At 46.9% G+C, this 19,224-nt stretch overlaps 1 protein-coding gene across 5 annotated transcripts; it reads right to left on the reverse strand.

The window, feature by feature from the left end:
• Window positions 1-340: 340 nt before the first annotated feature.
• LOC104060838 (DEP domain-containing mTOR-interacting protein) lies at window positions 341-18,186 on the reverse strand. 5 transcript variants are annotated; one of them, XM_054081706.1, is made up of 9 exons: window positions 15,390-15,645; window positions 9,370-9,548; window positions 6,028-6,151; window positions 4,650-4,828; window positions 3,857-4,042; window positions 3,344-3,484; window positions 2,951-3,021; window positions 1,205-1,309; window positions 341-612 (listed from the first exon to the last, which is right to left on the reverse strand). In XM_054081706.1, the coding sequence occupies exons 1-9, from the start codon at window positions 15,431-15,433 to the stop codon at window positions 487-489; spliced, it is 1,155 nt and encodes a 384-aa protein (XP_053937681.1). In that variant the 5' UTR covers window positions 15,434-15,645; the 3' UTR covers window positions 341-486. The 5 variants fall into 5 exon arrangements, with proteins under 5 accessions (XP_053937681.1, XP_053937682.1, XP_053937685.1 ...); XM_054081707.1 differs by lacking the exon at window positions 15,390-15,645 and adding an exon at window positions 10,866-15,271; XM_054081710.1 differs by lacking the exon at window positions 15,390-15,645 and adding an exon at window positions 17,739-18,179 and having other exon boundaries at window positions 343-612; window positions 1,141-1,309.
• Between the last annotated feature and the right edge of the window lie 1,038 nt (window positions 18,187-19,224).

Here is a 19,224-nt window from a genome sequence, read left to right on the forward strand (position 1 = left end):
TAGCAGGAGCCTCTAACTTTCTGTACGAGGAAGCATACATCACTGTACTCATTTCCTTATTTTCTTGACAGAGTCAACAGCACGGCTTATCGGACCATATGGGAAGCACATTGTGTTCTCGGTAGACTGCACAGACAACTCAGCCGAGCTCAGATGCACTCATTTGGTCTGAAACTTCTTGCTACCTACCAGCTTGTAGCACTTGCCTTGCAGCTTGGTTGGGTGAGTGGCTTGTCCTCAGGCTTGGGTTCGTGATGTGCCCAACTGTCGCAAGGAGTTGCAAGACCTTAGACCCAAATAGAGCCAAATATTTCAAGAACATCGAAATCTGAGACTTGTCCATTAGAATATATTTATTTGAAAATATATTAAAATTCCTGGCTAACATTTCAGAGTGAACGGTCATGCTTGGTCCCTTCCCACAGTCCATCCTTGCTTAGTGGAGTATCCTGCTTTTCCAGACAGCGGCAGGATGAGATTCTTTGCTCATTCAATGGCTTCCATGACTTCCATCACAAGAGTTCGTGGTCCTGTCATAATGAGGTTGCTGATGGTCTGATAGTCCAGATGCAAAACGTACATACCATTCACTGAGAAAACAAACTGGCACACCTGCAAGCACAGGAAGAGTGGGTTATGGCAGCCAATGTCTTCGTGACAGCTTCTGCCCATGCCCGACTAGAGCCAGAGCCTGAAATGTAAATAACTGACTACAAAACCCTGCAAACCTCAAAGCATTACCACTCCATAAGCTACACTGACAATCACTGTGCTACAATCACTATAAGGTAAAACACGGACCGCGGGGATTTAGACTGTGAGCTAGCAGAGAAAAAAAAAAAAAGACTCATTTATGAGCAGTGATTCATTTCACAGATGGAAATATTAACAATATTAACACCTAGCAATCCAGTAGCAAATGAGATGAGGTAAGGAGACATTAACTGGGCTCTTGAGAAAATGAAACAAATTCATCCATCCCCTTTCTAATACTGCTTGAAGCAAACAAGAAGTCACACTCTGCCAATCATTTCAAATGCCCATGTGACTTTAGACTTACATCAACTTGTAGAAGTCACTCCCTTGCTGCTGGGATTTTTTTTAAGGAAGAATAGAATGGAATGGACTGTATGGAATTACCATAGAGGGTGCGTTCAACCTGGATAGCTCAGGCAGGACTTAAGTCTTCACAAGTAAGAAGTACCTTCATCCCTGCAGCAGCAGCAGGTCCTCCGGGGTCCACTGCCTGGATGTGGCACGGCCTTCCTCCTCGGACCACAAACCCCCAGCCCACCGCATCCCCTACAATCTACAGGCAGAAAAAAAGGATTTTAAAAACCAAGGAGTGGGCTGGATAGAGCAGAAGTAACAGTTCCTAGTGTCATAGAGAACTCTGCGCTCATGATCTTGATTTCTGCCATGCGTGGGAGAGAAAGGAAGGGTTTGCCTCAAGCCTCCTCTGACCAATAGCAAAATGACAGGACCTTCATGTTTTGTTTAAATGTCTTAATACATTTGGGTAAAATACACATTTTTAAAAAAACACTGAATCCTCTGAAGTTCCTCCAACACTACTGTCATTCAGGAAAGCACAACGGAATATTCCTGGGCTACACAGCAAGATGCAGAGCCACAGATTATCTGCTCTCTGCAAATCTGCTTTCTGATGAATATTCCCTGCCAGCAAGCACGGAAGAGTGAAGTACAGGCAGCAAGAATTAGCAGTGCGAGTGCACCAAGAGTGTGCTGAGAACATTTCCGGAGCACGTACACGGTGCCTTTGCCTTGGCACAGGAGAGCATTTCCAGGGTGGAAGTAGCCACTCTCAACTTTTCCCACTCTGATCTCAGTCTGTCAGAGCAGTTTGCTGTGATACTGTGGCCATCTGATGTGACAAAAAGGGAAAAGGAATTCCCAAAGGACTTTGCGCATTACCCGTATAAATAAATAACAGCAACTGCACAGCTAAGCAGAAGGAAATGAGCCATGAAAGGCCCAGGCTGGCAGAGTTGAAGGGCAGGGCAAGAGCATTCAGGAGGAGAATGAACAGCATGTCCTCATGCATGCCACACTAATCACCAGCTTTATTTTTCTTGCTCCTTCCCACCAATTTCTACAGGACAGTTAATTTGGAAACCTGATCCACAGCTCCTCTGTAACTCCACCTGTGTCAAACCAGTATGGCAAGACAGCCCTCATGCTTCCTAAACTGGTCAACTGGAAGATTTCCCCCTTTCAAAGCCAAGCAGGAGGAGGCTGAGAAGTTTTATACAAAAGTCAGGGCGTTAGGATCTGCAGGGCAGGAACTGCCTCAAGACACTGACACTCAGCACCCACCTGCCCTGCCCTGACCTGTTCTACAGCTTTAGAAATAATTAGAAAAGCAGAGGCCCAAAGCTCGGGTTGTCTGCAGCATCCTGGAGATTTTCCAGTGTGTTTCTTTTGTCCATGGAAAAAGCCTGTCATAAGAAAGGCAAGAGTGCTCCTCAGATGCTCCCCGTTCAGAGCTGCTCCGGATGCTGATGGATCAGTTCAGCATGTCTGACCTGCAGCAGGAACCTCACCGATGCATAAAGCCATGCATAAAGGTGATCGCTGTGTGACAGAGGATCAGCGTCAAAGTCTCAGCTGTCACAAGACTTGACTGATTCTACAGTCTGTATGGAGCTGGATGAAACATAAATGGGACCTCTTCTGTCCAGGAAATGCTTTCTTTCCTGGTTTTCCCCTTCAATATACCTTAAACTCAAGCAGAAGCTGCACACATTTTCATCCATAAGAATATCTGCAGACAGAGGCATTGAGACTCACTAGAAAGAGTCATGACGATGTGACGTGCAATCAAGGTTTCTGTATACAGAGGTCAGAGCAGCAGACAGAAACCCCTCAAAGAACAGTCAGAGCGCTCAGTACTGTTGGGTCAGCAATACCATTCACCGTGGTCACTTACCGTTAGAGTTTTCTTGACGTACGGGGCTCCAGGGGACAGGAGCTCTTCATTGGTGACGGGTCTCTTTAACACTAGGAGCACAAGGTGATAGATCCTATCAGAATCAAGGGTTTCATACATAATGAGTGCATAATGAGGCAGCCTGGGGATTACCGCCAACAGGAGAACTGATGTTAGAACCAGCCACAGACACTGCACACAGAAATCTTTGCATTCATCTCAGTGTTTTTCGAAGCACTCGCACGCTTTTCTAAACCACACTCGGAGGTGAGGCGAGCCCTCTCCTCTTGCAGGCCACCAAGCTGACAGCGGATAGGTTTGGATATGAGACTTGAGCTACCCCATGCCCTGAAGGAATAGAGTATCCTGACAGAGCAACACAGAAGCCCAGACCTGATTTGGGATTGCACTCAGCCACAGGAGGGAACACCAACGTAGGAGTTGTACTGAAGTAGGAGTTGGAGTTTCCAGCAAGGGAAGTGATGCTGCTCCTTCGAACTGCCGAGACAATTTTGATCTCCTTGTTGGTCTGGACTGAAAGAAGCAAAAATAGCAATTATCCAAGGAAGGAGATTAGTTTAAAGTAACAAACTTCCTCCACCAGCCTGATACGCATCTGAAAGGTAATCATGCGCTGAAAATAGCATTTGAACTTAGAATAAAACTAGCTTCAAAGAAAGATCAAGAGATGGGCTGATGGTAAATTGAGGTATTTTCCAAGGATAGGGAGCTGTGATAGACATTGCCACTGCATTATGTCCATCCATCACAAAAAGATGGGTGGACAATTCATGGGATGCCTGAAGGGATACCCTGCACTCTGCTGAAGCAACACCCTCAGCTCTGGGATACTCTGGTAATGCAGTCCTTGCTTTCCAATCCCTGCACAAATGCATCCACAGTTACCAGAAAGAAAGCTGGTGTTGCTCGGATCTGGGTTGAGCTTGCGAAGACAGAAAGGGCTGTCAGGGCTCTCGGACAGGGCACGAGAAGAGTTCTCATTGAGTAACTCTGTGAGACGACGCCTCCGTCGAAAGTTGATCCAGAATTGATAGAGGACGTCACTGTCAAAGAAGTGATGCCTGTTGGAGACTAGGAGAGAACAGCAGAGGAGGGAGAGGATTAGAGGGTGCAAAACATATGTGGCAAATAATCTGAGGGACTCAGCTGAATTGCTTTCAATGCCTCTGTGTTCTATTGCAGTTTTCCTGATGCTACCTGCAGGGAAGGAGGAACAGCAGGGCCCCTTCCCCACGAGCTGCTGTCTCTCACCATGGAGTCACAGCCCTCTACCTGGCCCTGCCCAAGACACTCAGAGGATTCCCTGCCTTCCGAACTGAAAGATTAATTTCTGCAGATGGTTATGATCTCCAGCCAAGTGGAGCTGAACATTACATCCTCACAACCCAGCACTCAAAACCCCAGGGGTGGATCCCAATCCTGTGGCTGGAGGCTTTGAAGAACTGAAGAGCAATAGCTCAAATTTCAACTCAAAGCCTTTGTGAATGATGGAAGATTGCTCCGATTTCAAAGGTCACGAGCTCCAAACATAGAACTAAAAGCTCCCATTGCCTTTTCCAAGTGGGCACTTGACCAGCACTTGTTCCGTGACATGAACGGGGATTTGTTCTTAGCACAGCCTTGACAACTATGCTCATCTCTTCCTTCCTACCCCAGCTCCAGCCAGACCCTTGCTCACCATGTTGAATGATCCCATGCTCCAGCAGTGCCCGTCCCAGCTCCACCGCTTCCTTTCGGTTCTCCACTTCTCCTTCCTGAATGAGCCAGTCAATCATCTCACAGCCCAGGAAAGTCCTCTGGTACTTCACCGAGTTCTCCTCTCTCACCTTCAGAATTGAATCTTCCATGCTGACCAGCCTGCCACAGAGGTGGGACAGGGCTCCTGTGATGCCTTACAGCCCTACTGCCCCACATGGGAGCTGCAGCAGCCGAAGCAAGGCCAAGAGAAGCAGGCACAGCATTACAGCCAAATTATTGCTGCCTGGGAGCAGTGGGAAGAGAGGAAGAAATGTGGGGCTGCAGTAATAATGTAGCTTGTAAATCTTCATCACAGTAAAGGAGGCAACTTCGGCAAAAGAAGTTCAGCTAAAGGTCGCAGGGGAAAGCCAAGCAAGCAATGGAATGCATGCGACAAATGGCAGAGAGTCCAAATTGATGGAAAAGGTGAGTTTTGGTAAACACAATCAGTTCATAGCAGATATGAGCGCTAAATCCAATGTTTCCACGAGAGGGTGCAGCAGGCTCAGTTGTGAGACCCGCTGGATGCTCTCCCATCCCCACTGCAGAGCAGAAGTGAAGTACAAGGGATACACCACTGCCAAAAGGGCAGAGAGCCAACCTAGACCACCCCCAGCCTGGCTGAGGGACTTCTCCGTTGGTGCCAGTTCAAGAATCTGACTGTCAGGTTTGAGGATGGAGAAGATGTGAAGGGAAACAGGTCCAGAGGATGGTCTGTTGTTGAACCCCCTCTCACAGAAAGGACTTGTTACATGTCTGGGAAGTTGGTTTGAATTTAGAACCAGAAACAATCAACACCAAGAAAACCTAAGCAGTTTCAGAGAGAGGAAGCTAACCATGAATTAGGTCTTCCACTACAAATCTTACAGACAGTCTGAGTGACGTGCAGGGATCCAAACCCATAAGGGTCCTGAAGATCCTACACCCTGCTGTCTTTGGTGGGACATACATGGGAGGCTGGGGGAGTGCTGGGAGCAACCACTGGACCTGTCCATCCCAGAAGCACTCAAACTGCAGACTGGAACCACCTAGTGCTTCCCTGTACTGGAGCCCATACCTGCACTTGGGTTGGAGCCCTTCAAAGGATCTGTTAGTTCAGAAAACAGCTCCTGTCCCAGCCTCAGGGAGGCCAGGTGTCCTGTGGCTGTGACAGAGCTCAGAAAGCAGCATTTCCCAATGCTACAGCACAGAGCAGGAAGAGAAAAGGCAGCTGTAGCTGTGGCTCCCAGCTTTAGAGCATCAGTGGCCAGCGCAATCAGCAGAGTGCACTCCCAGCACCCCCAGCTATGATTTATTTTGCAGGGAAAGGACTCACATACTTCTCATAAATACTCTGCCCTCTCATGAACACCTTTACGTCCTTACTGAGGGGGAAGGTCCCGTCATCCTTGCGGAAGCGATACAGCAGCTTGGCATCCTTGTAGTCGGAGTGCTCGTCGCAGACTGAAAGGAGGAGTTGAGAGCGGGATGTCAGCTCTGCGGGTGGCTGACAGTCTGCGGGGGACAGACAGAGCTGCACAGGGCAGACTCAGCAGGGTGAGATCTCTAGGTTAAAAGCTACGAGGGTTGCATGCAATGTCCTTCTCTGTGCCTCTCGCTTTGCAGGGCAACCAGCACCTGAGCCTTTGCCACGCACATTAGGTGCTGACAACTGCCTGCAGCCCATGCTGGTGGGACAAGGCAGTCCCAAGGAACAGCCCCTGAGAAAGCTTGAGTTTGGATCTATATTTTGATCCAGCCATTAAAACATTCATTGTAATGAAGGGGTTTTTTAATTTAAAAATATCGGTGTTTTGGTTTAAACCAGAAGAGAATAAACAGCGATGTCTCAGTCAGCAGTTTTTACAAAGCTACTGCCACGTGTGAGCAGACTCGGAGGACGGGAGAAAAAACCCACGCACTGCATCTAAAACCCAGAAAATCACCCCTCTGAAATACATAACGACAGCAAATTTTCCACACCATTTTGTGCCAGCCCTCCCCAATTCATTTGCACGGCAAACGTATCTTGAGAGAGAATTTTTTCTTCAAAGCTAGGTGTGTACAACTGGAATAGTCAAATCTGTTACATATGAAAAGCCCCAGTTTCATATTTAGCTTAAGGATAAGCACACAATCTGTAAATTCACAGCTGTTAAGCGTCTGCAGCATTTAGCAGGTAAATATTTGGGATATGGCATTGAGATAAACTTGACTGCCACAAATTCCTAGACCACAAGTCAAAAAAACAAAATCTCAACCTAAAACCACAATCTCCCTCTCAAATCAGCGAGACAGCCTTCCCTCAGGTCTGCCTGTCAGAAGCAAGAAGGGGAAAATTCAGTCGTGAAAAAAACCAAACCAGAGTAAAGGATCTGTTAGAGTGAGTCCAGAGAAGGTGAGGAAGGGCTGGAGCACCTCCCATGGACAGGTTGAGAGGGTGGCCCAGTGAAGTGGTGGCTGCCCCATCACTGGAGACGCTCAAGAAGAGGTTGAATGGGGCTTGGAGCAACCTGATCCAGTGGGAGGTGTCCCTGCCTGTGGCAGGGAATTGGAACTGGATGATCTTCAGGGTCTCATCCGATCCAAACCATTCCACGATTCCATGATAGTACACTCAGAAAACATGGCAAATTTTCAGGGCAAGGGGAGAACAACTAACCGGAAAAAAAAAAAAATCAACCAAGAAATATTTTCTTGCTAAAGTAATGGAATTCACTAGAGTGAAGTTCAAAAGACGGAAGATACTGCTTGTGACAATTCTAACGCTTGTTCAATCTTCCGAGCAGACTGGGAAAAGTTCATTCCCCTTTCAGTGACCAGCAGAATGCTAAAAACTGTCCAATTACCTGGAGATCATCATTCCTCCTGAGCAGCAATCTTGGTGTGAAATGAGGACTCTCAAGCCCCCATCAGTCAACAAGGCAGGTTAAGAAAGTTGTTTTAAAAGGCGAAAGTTTGCATCTTAACAACTCCAAAGAGCAAGAATTCAGATGTCACTGCAATCGGGCATTGACCATAAAACCTTACAGGACCGTGCCCTTAGAAAAACAAAGCTATTTTACTATTTGAAGACCTATTTCAGTGTGTCTCCAGCATGCAAACACAATAACAGCTCAAACCACATCAGGCCGTTAAGAGTCAGCACAGACAATGTTCTTCACGAGATAATTATTGCCTTCTGGATCCCAGCGGAGAAGAGGGTAAACAGTTTTGATAGCAAATTGCAAAGCACTTAGCACAGCGCTGCAGATAGCAGACAGCCCCCTTTCCTTACGACTAATGAAAATGAATGGTCATAAGATAAGTTGGAAAGTCAACTTCTGTGTCCTGCCAGGAATTATCACAGAAGCAGGAGGGGCGTGTCCACGATAAGCAATCAAAACAGCACGGGTACCCAGCGCCACAGAGGTTTAATTAAGTAATGGATTTATTTGAAATCATGGGCTGTAGAGATGGAAAAATAATCAGGTTTAACTGTTAATGGTTAATTGGGAATTCACTGCTTCAGCTTCACACTTGTGTGATAAAGCACAACAGAGAGTTTATTTTTACCCAAGGCAGCTTAATGTAAAGGGCAATAACCTCAGCAAGTAGCAGATGGCAACAGTGTTTGCATTGCTAGTGGTTAAAGGCAGCTATTTCTGGACCCTAGAGAAGAGGAGGAGATTTTGTCATCTGCTTCTGTCTCCTCAGCTGCATCCTCGTGTGAGAAATTCCCACCAAACTCCAGGTTACTGTAGCTCGTGTCCTAAAGACTTGGAAATAAGAGAGCTCAGCCAAGAGCCAGCAGCTCAGCCACTGAGGGCAACAGCCTCCCAGGCCTGTTTGATAATCCAGGACTTTTGTTCCTGACTGGGCCTGAAAATCACAGGGAGAGAAACCGCTCTTTGCCCATGTGAAGCTCTTGTTTTCCATTGTTATATCGGGACCAAGGGCTGCACCTTGGGGAGTGCTCTGCAGACCACAGTACCTGACCCGAGTTAGTCCAAAACTGCTGTACGTCCCAAGTAATGTTTAAAAAGAACAAATCCTGACTACTCAGAGCTGGGTTTGCACACTAAGATTTTCTCCTCCACTCCCTCCTTTTTCTTTTCCCCCATCTCTTTTAACAGGTCCTGCAGACAAGCCTTTGAAATGGCATCACACACTGAATTCCCAAGGGAGGCATTCCTCCGGGATCGCTTCAGGCCCAGGTTTACAGGTACCAGATGACTTTTTGCTCTGAGCTTTGTGGGCTCCACACCCTTACTTGTCCCACCCCAGCATGGGTGGGGACACTGAGGAACACTGAGCTCGTACAGTGAAAAAATGGACTTTTCTGCAGATGTGAGGCATGTTGTCATTTAGCTTCCACTGCTGCGCGGCAGCAACATGAACTCCCGTAAAAATACCCACCACCAGCTGCCAATGCAAGCACTGTAGGACAATACAGGTCAGGTGTTACAGAAATTGCTTTCAAATCAGAGCCATTTCAGATGCTGTGTCATGTAGCTCCAACCCCACACCACCTCATGCCCGCCCATCATCTTCTGGATCCTCCAGGAACCTTCACCCATACAAAGGTCATGAACAGGGACCTAACCGTGATTTCATATCCTAGGCTGATGGACACACGTGTTGACCGGGTACACAGCCACCACCCCAGGGAGACTCAGCGGGCAGCAGGGAAACCCACACACCGTGATGGATGATGTAATGGTCCATTAACTTCTGCATGAGGCGGATGCCCGTCTCTCGGTCTGGTGCTTCTTTGTGGTCGATCAGCCAGTCTGTGAGCTCCTTCGCCACAAAGCAGTTTGGGTATGTCCGGAGGTGGTAACGTCTGTCTTTAATGAGCTTCCCATCGTGGAGGCGAAGCCTAGAGAAAAAGACAGCCATTGAGCCTGGCTGGTGTTACAGGAGAATTTAGGTCTAATAGCCCAGTGTCTGCCCAGCCTGGAGAAACCACTGATGATCAGCGACTTCTGGCAAGCACCCAGTGACTTATAAATTCAACCAACCCTTTTTGCTTCGCAAGACTGTATGAATCAATCCTAAAGAGCCTTCATCATCCTCTTTTCTCCTAGTATCACTATGCAGGTTATATTACCGCCTGCACCAGACTTAGTCTGAACAGTACATGTCTCTTTGTCCTTACAACCCCTTAAAAAAAATACACAGCGCCTACCTGGAGCTTGTGAAAAAGGGTCAAAACAGAAAAAAATAACAGTACTTTTGTCATCTTGGCACACCATACTTTCTTCTGCGTGTGTCTAAGAGATGAGTGCTGTGTGCATCCTACTAATGTATGTACTCACTAACCCACTGCAGCAGTGGTCAACAGTCCTGACATTTTCTGGTTCAAATTACGATAGACCAGGACAAAGCCTACCAGAACAGCAACATCCTGTCCTGAAAACCCTGGCTTTATGGCTTGTCTGTGACTGCAGTGGAAAGATATGTATGGTTGAAGATTACTCAGGTGAGTATAGCTTTGACTTTTATAAGAAACTTAACAACTAAGCAAGCTACAAGGCACAGAGATCTTCTGTGTTCAAGCCAAAGCCAACCCAGCTTGGCAGGAGATCTGTCCAGAAGCCAGAAGCTTGCCCTGTAGTCACGACTGTTCCCAAAATACCAATCCTGGAAAATGCCCAGTGCATGCAGCAGACTCAGAAGGGAGATAATTAATATCTCCTCTTTAACTCCAGGATGTTCCTGGTTTCAAGTTATCCATTTCAATTCACAGTTGAGCCCCAGGTCAGTGTATTTTACAAAGGCATTAATCAATGCAGCCTTTCTTTATTTAGTGCCTCACGCCCTTTTGTTCCTTCTGAAGAGGTTTTGTCCACAGCACCATGTGTGGGACAACAGTTTCAGGCACCATACAAGAAGTATTAAATATCCTAACAAACTGTCAGATAACAATGTATTATCCTATATTGCAGGATTTACAAGTACTAGGGTCTCAAGACTCTTAAGATAAAGCCTTTTGTTGGATCAAGAACTAATATTCAATTTTTGCAATTTATGCTGAGGCTACTATGAGCCAACATCATTCTTCACAGATATTTTCAGACCTTCCTGATAACTAAAATATTAAACCAAAGATTCGTGTAGTGCCAGCTCCCGGTCTTGTCTTTGACTGATCCCCCTCAGACACTGAAGTCCATATTCAGTATTTCACTTTCTTTACCTTGTGCTGACTGCCACAAGTGACCAGCAATCACTTTGCATATGGATTTTGACCAAAAAAAAACCAGTCCACAGACAGCTGCCTGCTGTTTTGAAAGTTTTCAGCTTTTCCCCTTCTTTATGTCGTGGTCCACTGTCAAAATGCAGATCCAAGCAACAGCAACTGCAACCAGAGAGGCTCCCGACCCACACATCCCCCGGCTACAGGAGAAGGCAAATAGTCATTTTTTATATATTGTCTTTCCTTGCTGATCAAAAAGGGGAATGCCACTTCAGCAGCGTGTTTGGTAGAGATAAGAAATGTTTAGCCAAGAGTACGCTATTGCTATCAAAAGCCTGCAGGAGTCTATAAAAACTGTATACAAATATACACACAGAGACACACACACACACATATCTTTACCCACAGTAACGCACAGACCATAATCCCACATGGCCTTAATAGAATCATAGAATTGTTAAAATTAGAAAAGACCTCTAGGATCATCAACTCCAGTCATCAACACAATACCAGCATACTCACTGGACCGTGTCCCGAAGTGCCACATCTACACATTTTTTTTAACCCCTTCAGGGATGGAGACTCCACCACCGCCCTGGGCAGCCTCTCCCAATGCTTCACCACTCCTTCAGTAAAGAAATTTTTCCTAACATCTAAACCTCCCCTGGTGCACCCTGAGGCCATTTCCTCTCATCCTGTCCCTTGTTACTTGGGAGAAGAGACCAGCACCCACCTCGCTACAACTTCCTTTCAGGCAGTTGTAGAGAGCAATGAGGTCTTTCCCTCAGCCTCCTCTTCTCCAGATTAAACAATCCCAGATCCCTCAGCCACTCTCAATAACCCCTGAGCTGCAGACCCTTCCCCAGCTCTGTTGCCCTCCTCTGGATGCATTCCAGCAGCTCAATATCTTTCTTGTACTGATGGGTCCAAAACAGAATCCAGGATTTGAGGTGGTTCCTCACCAGTGCCGAGTACAGGGGGACAATCTCTTCCCTGGTCCTGATGGCCACACCATTTTTGATACAAACTAGGATGCTATTTGCCTTCTTGGCCACCTGGGCCACTGCTAGCCAAAAAGAACAGAAACAGGTTGGGAGAATACTATTCCTACTACAGGTCATTTTTTATCACGTTTCAGAATACTGCAGAAAAATACAAAGACGTAGGATTTTAAAGAAAAAAGATAAAAATAGACTTATTCTGAAACTATTATATTAGGAACAATTTCCATGATAGAAATTAAGTGGTTTTCAAGAACTCCTGGAGCAGCAGGGACTTGGCCATTCTTGGGCTGTTTTAAGTTTCTGATAAGTTTGCCCCCTTGCCCACAGACCCAGGGCAGCGGAAGACACACAGCTCAAATGTCCTTGTGGTCTTTTCACTTTCCTCTTGTTTAGTGTTTTCCATCAACTATGAGGAGACAAATTCTGTCCTTCAGACGAAGGACAAAACAACAAGTGTGCCTTCAAACAGCTCAGCTGGCACCTCTATAAACCAGTCCATGTACAGCATCGCAAAACAAAGCCAATAAAATTGAGTGGCTTAAAATTGTGCTTCCAGTTAAAAAAAAAAAAATAAGGAAGGATGTGTAATGCAATATTATGAGTTTTCTAGGTGCCAAAACCTACCCCATGTATATATTAATTCTTCAAAAGAGAGGGTGAGGGAAAAGGCAGAATAACAAGAGGATAAAATGCTTGCTGGAACATGAGTCGATTCTTATGAAACCCTCCTCGCTTGGCCGCTGGAGCGCTGCTTTCACATGCTTTGGGTAGGCTATGTTGGATAACCAAATTGCTTCTTTGTCAAGGTCACTATAAAGACATCATTATTCGTCCCGTGTAACCTTGCTGAGAGGCAGATCCGCAGCAGTGTAAACATGAAGGAGGAAAAAAAACCCACGACACAAATCTCTAGGGAATTAAGAGTTTGAGACCCTTCAGCTGTTACAAACATGATTTCCCCTTCTCCTCTGACAGGGCAGTGTTTTCCCAGCAGCATTCCGGATGTCTACTGCTGGAGAGCAACTCAAAGAGCTTCTCTCCTGGTCACTGCTGGGTGTTCTTGTTTCACATGATTTCAGAACACAATCTGAATCAGGGGCTTACGCAAAGGGCTTTCTTGTATTGGAAAATGCGCTGGTTTTATTGCATCGCAGTTTCACAGCCAGAGCAATCCCTAAAGTGGTAATTATTCCACATCAAGAACTCACGCCTGCCTGCATGGAACCGGAATGTATCTCTGGAGCACTCTCCATCATCTCCGACCCATGTAAACAGGCCTTGAGCATCTTAAATGCCAAGGTGGATCTTTCAAGGATATTAACTCGGGTTCACATTCCCACAGCAGCTGAGTACAAACAAGTGGCCTTGGAAAGATACATCACCCAAAGGATCTTTTCTGTTCTTGTCTTTACACAAAAAAAACCCAAACCAGACAAAACCAACCAAACAGAAAAAAAAACCCAACAACCAACAAAAAACAACACACAGCTGAGTGCTCAGTAAAAGGCAACAACAGCCACAACATCATATCTGCAAAGTAGCTTCTGGAGAGGCAGATTCAGGCAAAAAAACCTACTGCAAATGCGCTTGGCAAAACCCAGTTTGCTGTACTCCCAGTCTGTAAAAGCACCGGTACATTGCAGGGGAGAGCAGAGAGCTTTGCACACCTACAGCAGCCTAAGTGAAGTGGTGCTGAGGTGTTTTATCTCCCTGCTCGTACTTTAATGTACATATAGAAAAAAGGGACCTAAATCTCAAAAGGAAATCCTGGTAAACACAAGTCTACTTCCTAGTCCCCACTGTCACCACTGCTGAAAATTTAATAGGGTTTTCAACATCATTCTGATCCCATAGTTTGGGTTTTTTTGAATAATGAAGCCCAGAGATGTTCACCTGGTGACACCACATCAAGCAGTGTCCCACCACTCCTCCAGGGAGACATCTCCACTTCCAGAGATCCAAGTTCTAGAGAGAATGACCAAACATCCTGTGGACCCTAGATTTTTGGCCAGGAATACAAATTCTGGCATGTTTAGCAACACACCTTTAGGTGAGCTCAATTTCCAGAGCATCGACGTACGAGTGCTTTACCAGCATCTCAATTTGATTATCCAAATAAAAGACTCTGAACAGTAGCTGAAATCACAATTTTACTCCTCATTGGAGAAAACCTTCATTCTCCTCTTACTTTTTCTGCCCAACACATAAATTTACCAAGCGTATTTTACATTGAAGAGTGATTAATGCAGTGTAACAGAGCTACTAGCAAACAGCCGGTTCACTTGACCACGAGGAATACCCAGAAGAGAGAGTGCACAAGGGCTTGTCTAAACTTGAGAACCTCAGATTACAGCAGGGTGTGAACTCAAAGCCCGGTAGCTGTTCCAGAATACCTCTGTTCAGATAAGCCATTTGTTGCAATTAGAAATTACTAATTGGGCCTCTCTTACAGAACGCCACCCAGGAACACAAGCGCCCAGTAAAACTCATACGACCTTCATGCAAGTTTGTATGTCTGAAACAAAAACATCAACAGCAGGAGATGTGAGGAATGAGCCTAAGAGAGCAGCCCTCCCCAACTCAAGACCAAGATATCAATAGGAATTATTATATCTTCGTCTTTTTGATGAGGAGACACTCAAGACACAGAATTCCTCTTCCCACTCCATGGACTAGAAGGCACCATCCCCATAGAAGCAATGGGCTGTCAGAGTCCCTAAGCATAGAATCTACTCTCCCCCAGATTCCTTCAGGATCGGTTTTGTTCTCGGCCATCCCCATGAAGCATTCCCTCAGCCGTTGCTTTTGTGGTTATTTCTGGCTGGGAAACGCACCCTGACACTGAACAGACTCATCCTTGCAGCCAAACCAAACTCAGAGGGATTTGCAAATTTGCTGGGAAGCCAAAGAACTGTAAAGACAGAGCAAAGGTTTGTTTGGTTAAATACAATAGCAAGGAGGCAGGGCAGAATGCGGAGAACGGGGCAAAACAAATGTTTGAGATTTTATGTAGATATAACAGCGTTATTTGCTGATCGAGGCTTAGAGTCAGGGCAGAACAGGAGGCTCCTTTACAGGCTTCATTCCTTACCTGAGGAAGAGGAAGGCAAAGAGGACATTTAGCCCTGTCCCATCTGTTGCCTGAGGCATCATCCAGCCACTCTGCCTCAGTTTCCCCATTGCTACCTATGTGACATCCAGTTCTTTGGAAGAATCATGTCACTAACCCCTTACCTGCCAGGCTGTAAGAACCCCAAAGCATGAGAGACAGGCTCGAGCTGTCAGCATGCTGTGCTCTGCACCACTCCGTTCTCCTTTCAGCCACACAAATTGCGAGGGAAAGAGGAGCCCAGTGACAGGTTAGTGGTGTCCATCTCCAGACCCTCCACCTCCCCAGCTTTCACGCCCTGTGCTGGCCAGCAGTTCCTTCCAGTCTTTCTGCACTGGGAACGGGCTTCAGCCAATACCGAAGCAGAAGGATGCGACAGCTCTGTGCCAAGCCACCAGCAAAAGGACCCACCTTTCCATCACTATGAGCACCGAGTACTCTGAGACCCTTGGCATTTAGACCCCTCACCCACTAACCACAGCTGAAGAAGAGAGCGGTCACGCAGATGAAATCCATCTGATATTCTCCATGCAACAAAGAGCTCAAGCGTTTCAAGAGCAGGTCAGGGGCGTAAAGCAGTTGAAGCTGCTCCAAGGCAGATCAGGTGTGCTCCCTGCGCTGCAGTGTTTGTGAAAGAGCACGTGTCTCCCAGAATCCTGTTCTTAGCATATGCCAGACTCGGCGGTGAGAGCTCTCGCCTTGTCTCTTCACTTCTACACGCTTCCTATCTCTCCCATCACCCCTTCCAGCAGAAATGACCTGCCTCAGGCTCACCTTGGGGAAGCAAACTGAACAGGAGCAAGCAGTTCAGGATTGCAACCTGCAGTGATGGGCTGGGTCTGAAAACACTCAGGTTTTGGGGGCTCTCTAACCAGGAAGCTCAAAGGCGCTCCAGCTGGGGAGGGAGAGAAAAAAAAAGACACGTGCCCCCAAAGTATATATATTTTAAGTTTCCTAGTTGTCTTTATCCCAGTCACACTAATGGAAAGTTAAGCCCTCCCTGCACAAACTCAGCCTCTTTTCAGGCTTTTAGCATCCTTTTAAAAGGCTCAGGGTATGTTCACGCTGACAGCAAGGAGTGAAGTTTCCAGATAAACGTTGGGAGGAAGAAATGATTTGGTATTATTGGTTTTCGTAAGAGTGTAACATTTGTACTCTACCTTTACCATGCTTATAAGAACTAGCATCGTGTGCAGTATAGTAGAAGAGCTCTGATCACAAACTGATTTATTGCATCCTCTTCTCCTCCTTACAGGCACAATTGCCAACTGCTCTGGGATCTGATATGCTCCTGTCCTGCAAAAGGCACAAGGAAGCCACATCATTCCCCTGCATGTGCACTGACCAGTTTTAACACAGCTCGACTACTTTATTTCTCTCTGACCACCTGACCCCTTCCTTTGGGCCAGGCTATAGGACCCCTTGGAAGCCTCAGTCACTCCAGAGGAGTAAAATGCTGGAAATATAAATATAAATGAGCCAGCCCTGCCCACATGATACAAAAAAGTCACAACTGTATGTCTCTTGCACTGAATTATTGAAATGAGACATATCCCTCTTAGATCAGCAGCTGCTTTTCCCTGTAACAAAGTTAAGTTCTTTTTCAAAGCCTTGCTTACAACATGGGTTGCAAACACTGCGAAGGCATAAAGGTTGATGCAGCCTCTACTCCCCAAAGCAGCTTTCTCAGTCACTACCCAAGGAAAAGATTTAATTCCTGAAGCTGGCACAGTAATATTTGTGAAAGACAACAGTCTGAAAATGTGGTTAACTATCATTACCTATTTAAAATCCAGCCACTTCGGACACTGGCTGTGTTTTGGAGATGAAGCCCCAATCCTTAGTTGGAAATTACCAATCCCTGATACAGTACAAATAATAAAGCTTAAGCTAACATGACTCACCGAGAATGGACAACGCGGCCACAAAGAACTTTAACACGCTTTTTACGCTATTCAAGGATATATTTCTATTCTCCATCCACAATTCAAAACAAAAGAGAGCAGCTCTGTATACAAGCAAGCAAACTCTCCTCAAGAGCTGGAAAGTTGCAGTTGTGTGCTTAAGAGCAGGCAGGGGTTTCTGATCCCCAAGTACTCAAGGAACGTGTTTTCTCAGCCACACAGGTTTTCTTGCATAGGAGAATAAATTTCTGTCTTCATAAAAAAAAAATAAACCAAACATAAAAAAACCTCAGGAGTTGCTGAAGAACTGGGACAACAAACCGGCAGAACTTCCCAAAAGTGACTTTCAAGAGATGGAAGACCCTACTTGTTGCTGTGCAAAACAATTCAGGTGCTTGGCACCCATGGGATGACCTCCTAGACCACCCCAAAAGTCCAAATGCCCCCAGAGGTGGTGCTGTCCCCATCCAGCCAGAGACCAAGGACCATGGGGAGGCTGCTCAGTGTCACCACATCAGGCTCTGGGTTTAGGGAAGGATGCTAAGAGGTTGGAAAAAACCTGTTGCCATCAAAATACACCTGCCAGCCCCCTGGCATCTGAAGGTGGAGGGGAGGAGATGTCCAGGAAGGAACAGCCAGACAAAGTAAGACAGGAAAGGATGTGCTTCACCACTACTTTGGTAGGTGAGGGAAGGATCAGCAGATAATAGGGAGGGGGAAACGCTAACATCTAGAGGTGAAACACTTGCTCAAGGATAAAGCTTGGAGCCTCCTGTTAGCAGGATGCAGTCCAGAGCCTCAGGAGCCAACCGTGGGCACAGCTCCCAGCTGGGGAAGGGCCCCCACCACCTCCTACCTCAATTGCTCTCCAGCAATCATCACCTCCGCCCTGTAGTGCTGCTCCGTGACTTTCTTCTTCAGGCTGTTGCTCAGGCTCTCCATGCCTGTCTGGAGGAGATGCACCCAGGGGACCTGCAGATCCCATGGGATGCGGGCTGTGGAGATGCTCGCCCAAGCCCGGTCCCCAGCCCGGCTGGCAAGGTGCAGGTAGGCAGCCTGAAGTTGCCGGTTCCAGCTCCTCGCCTGTCCTTCCCTCTCTGTAGCCTCTGGAGGAGGAGCCTGCTGCAATCTGATCCTGGCTTTGCTGGTTTCTCACCCGCTCTTCTCCAGCCAGGCTTCAGCTGAGAGCCAGGAAGGTGGCAGGTCTGCTTTCCAGCAGGCTGGAGACAGTCCTCTCTGCTTGCTGGGTGTGGATGACTCCAGCAGGCTCCAGGCGTGCACAGGCTGAAGGATGAATGGTTTGATCAGCAAGAAGATGGACAGAGAACCGCCTTTCTTATGCTGTAATTTTCCTATGAAGGGTTCCAGGTGTGACATTGCCCAACGCACAACCTCAGGGTGGATTGCTCGCAGTCTCTTCCCTAAGGGCTTTCCACCTCTCCCCCCAGAGCCGGCTAAATCCAACACTTGCTAAAAAGTGGGCTCAGAGAAGTTTGAGCCCTTCCTCGTTGCAGCAGCCACCACAGAGGTCAGAAGGAGAAATAGGCTGCAGTCAGCAGGATGGCGCTGAGGCGTCGGGAGCTTCGCTGGTGCCAAGGTGCTTGCTGCGTGATGCTGCTGGTTCCAACCACTAACACCTACCTCCAGGCACCAATAGATAGCTCGGATATTACCAGTCCTTTCCATTGTTTGAGGTATTTTCTGGAGACCAGAGCTGACCCAAAAGTGATGGTGTTCAGCAAACAAATGACAGAGAAACTGGGATGTGGAGATGATTAATTACATCCATCATTACCACTATATTTCCATGCGATTATATTTCCATTAGTTAAAGCGGGGATGATAAATACTAGCGGGCATAGAGGATCAAAGCTCAGAAACAGAAAGGAAACCTACTAAAAAGGAGTGTGGAGAAGATGGGGTGAGGGAAGGGAAGGAAATTGTATCAGCTAAGGAGATTCTGCTTCAATGTGAAGCCTAATAAAGCAGCAGTAAACTAAATGCTGTCTTTAATTAGACCATCTTTAGCAGCAATTCATCAGCCAGCAGCTAATTAGCCAATATCCCCATCAGCACAAGCAGCCCCTTCCAGGCTTACATTCCCCCTATGCCAACAGAGCTAAATCAAACACGCTCAGGTTAGTGTTTTGAGAAGCGGAGCACGCAGCGGCCAGGGCCGAGGTCTGAAATCAAAGGGAGAGCTGTGTGCCTGCTGCCCTGGGGGAGCAGCGAGCTGGCACACAGGACCACACAGCCTTGGCACTCCCAAATGAGCTCCATGTCCTGAAACATCGCTCGCTGCCTGTGGTCGTAGGACGGCAGACAAACAGGAGGACCAGCTT

The sequence above is a fragment of the Cuculus canorus genome, chromosome 16 (assembly GCF_017976375.1).
Source record: "Cuculus canorus isolate bCucCan1 chromosome 16, bCucCan1.pri, whole genome shotgun sequence".
NCBI lineage: Eukaryota > Metazoa > Chordata > Aves > Cuculiformes > Cuculidae > Cuculus > Cuculus canorus.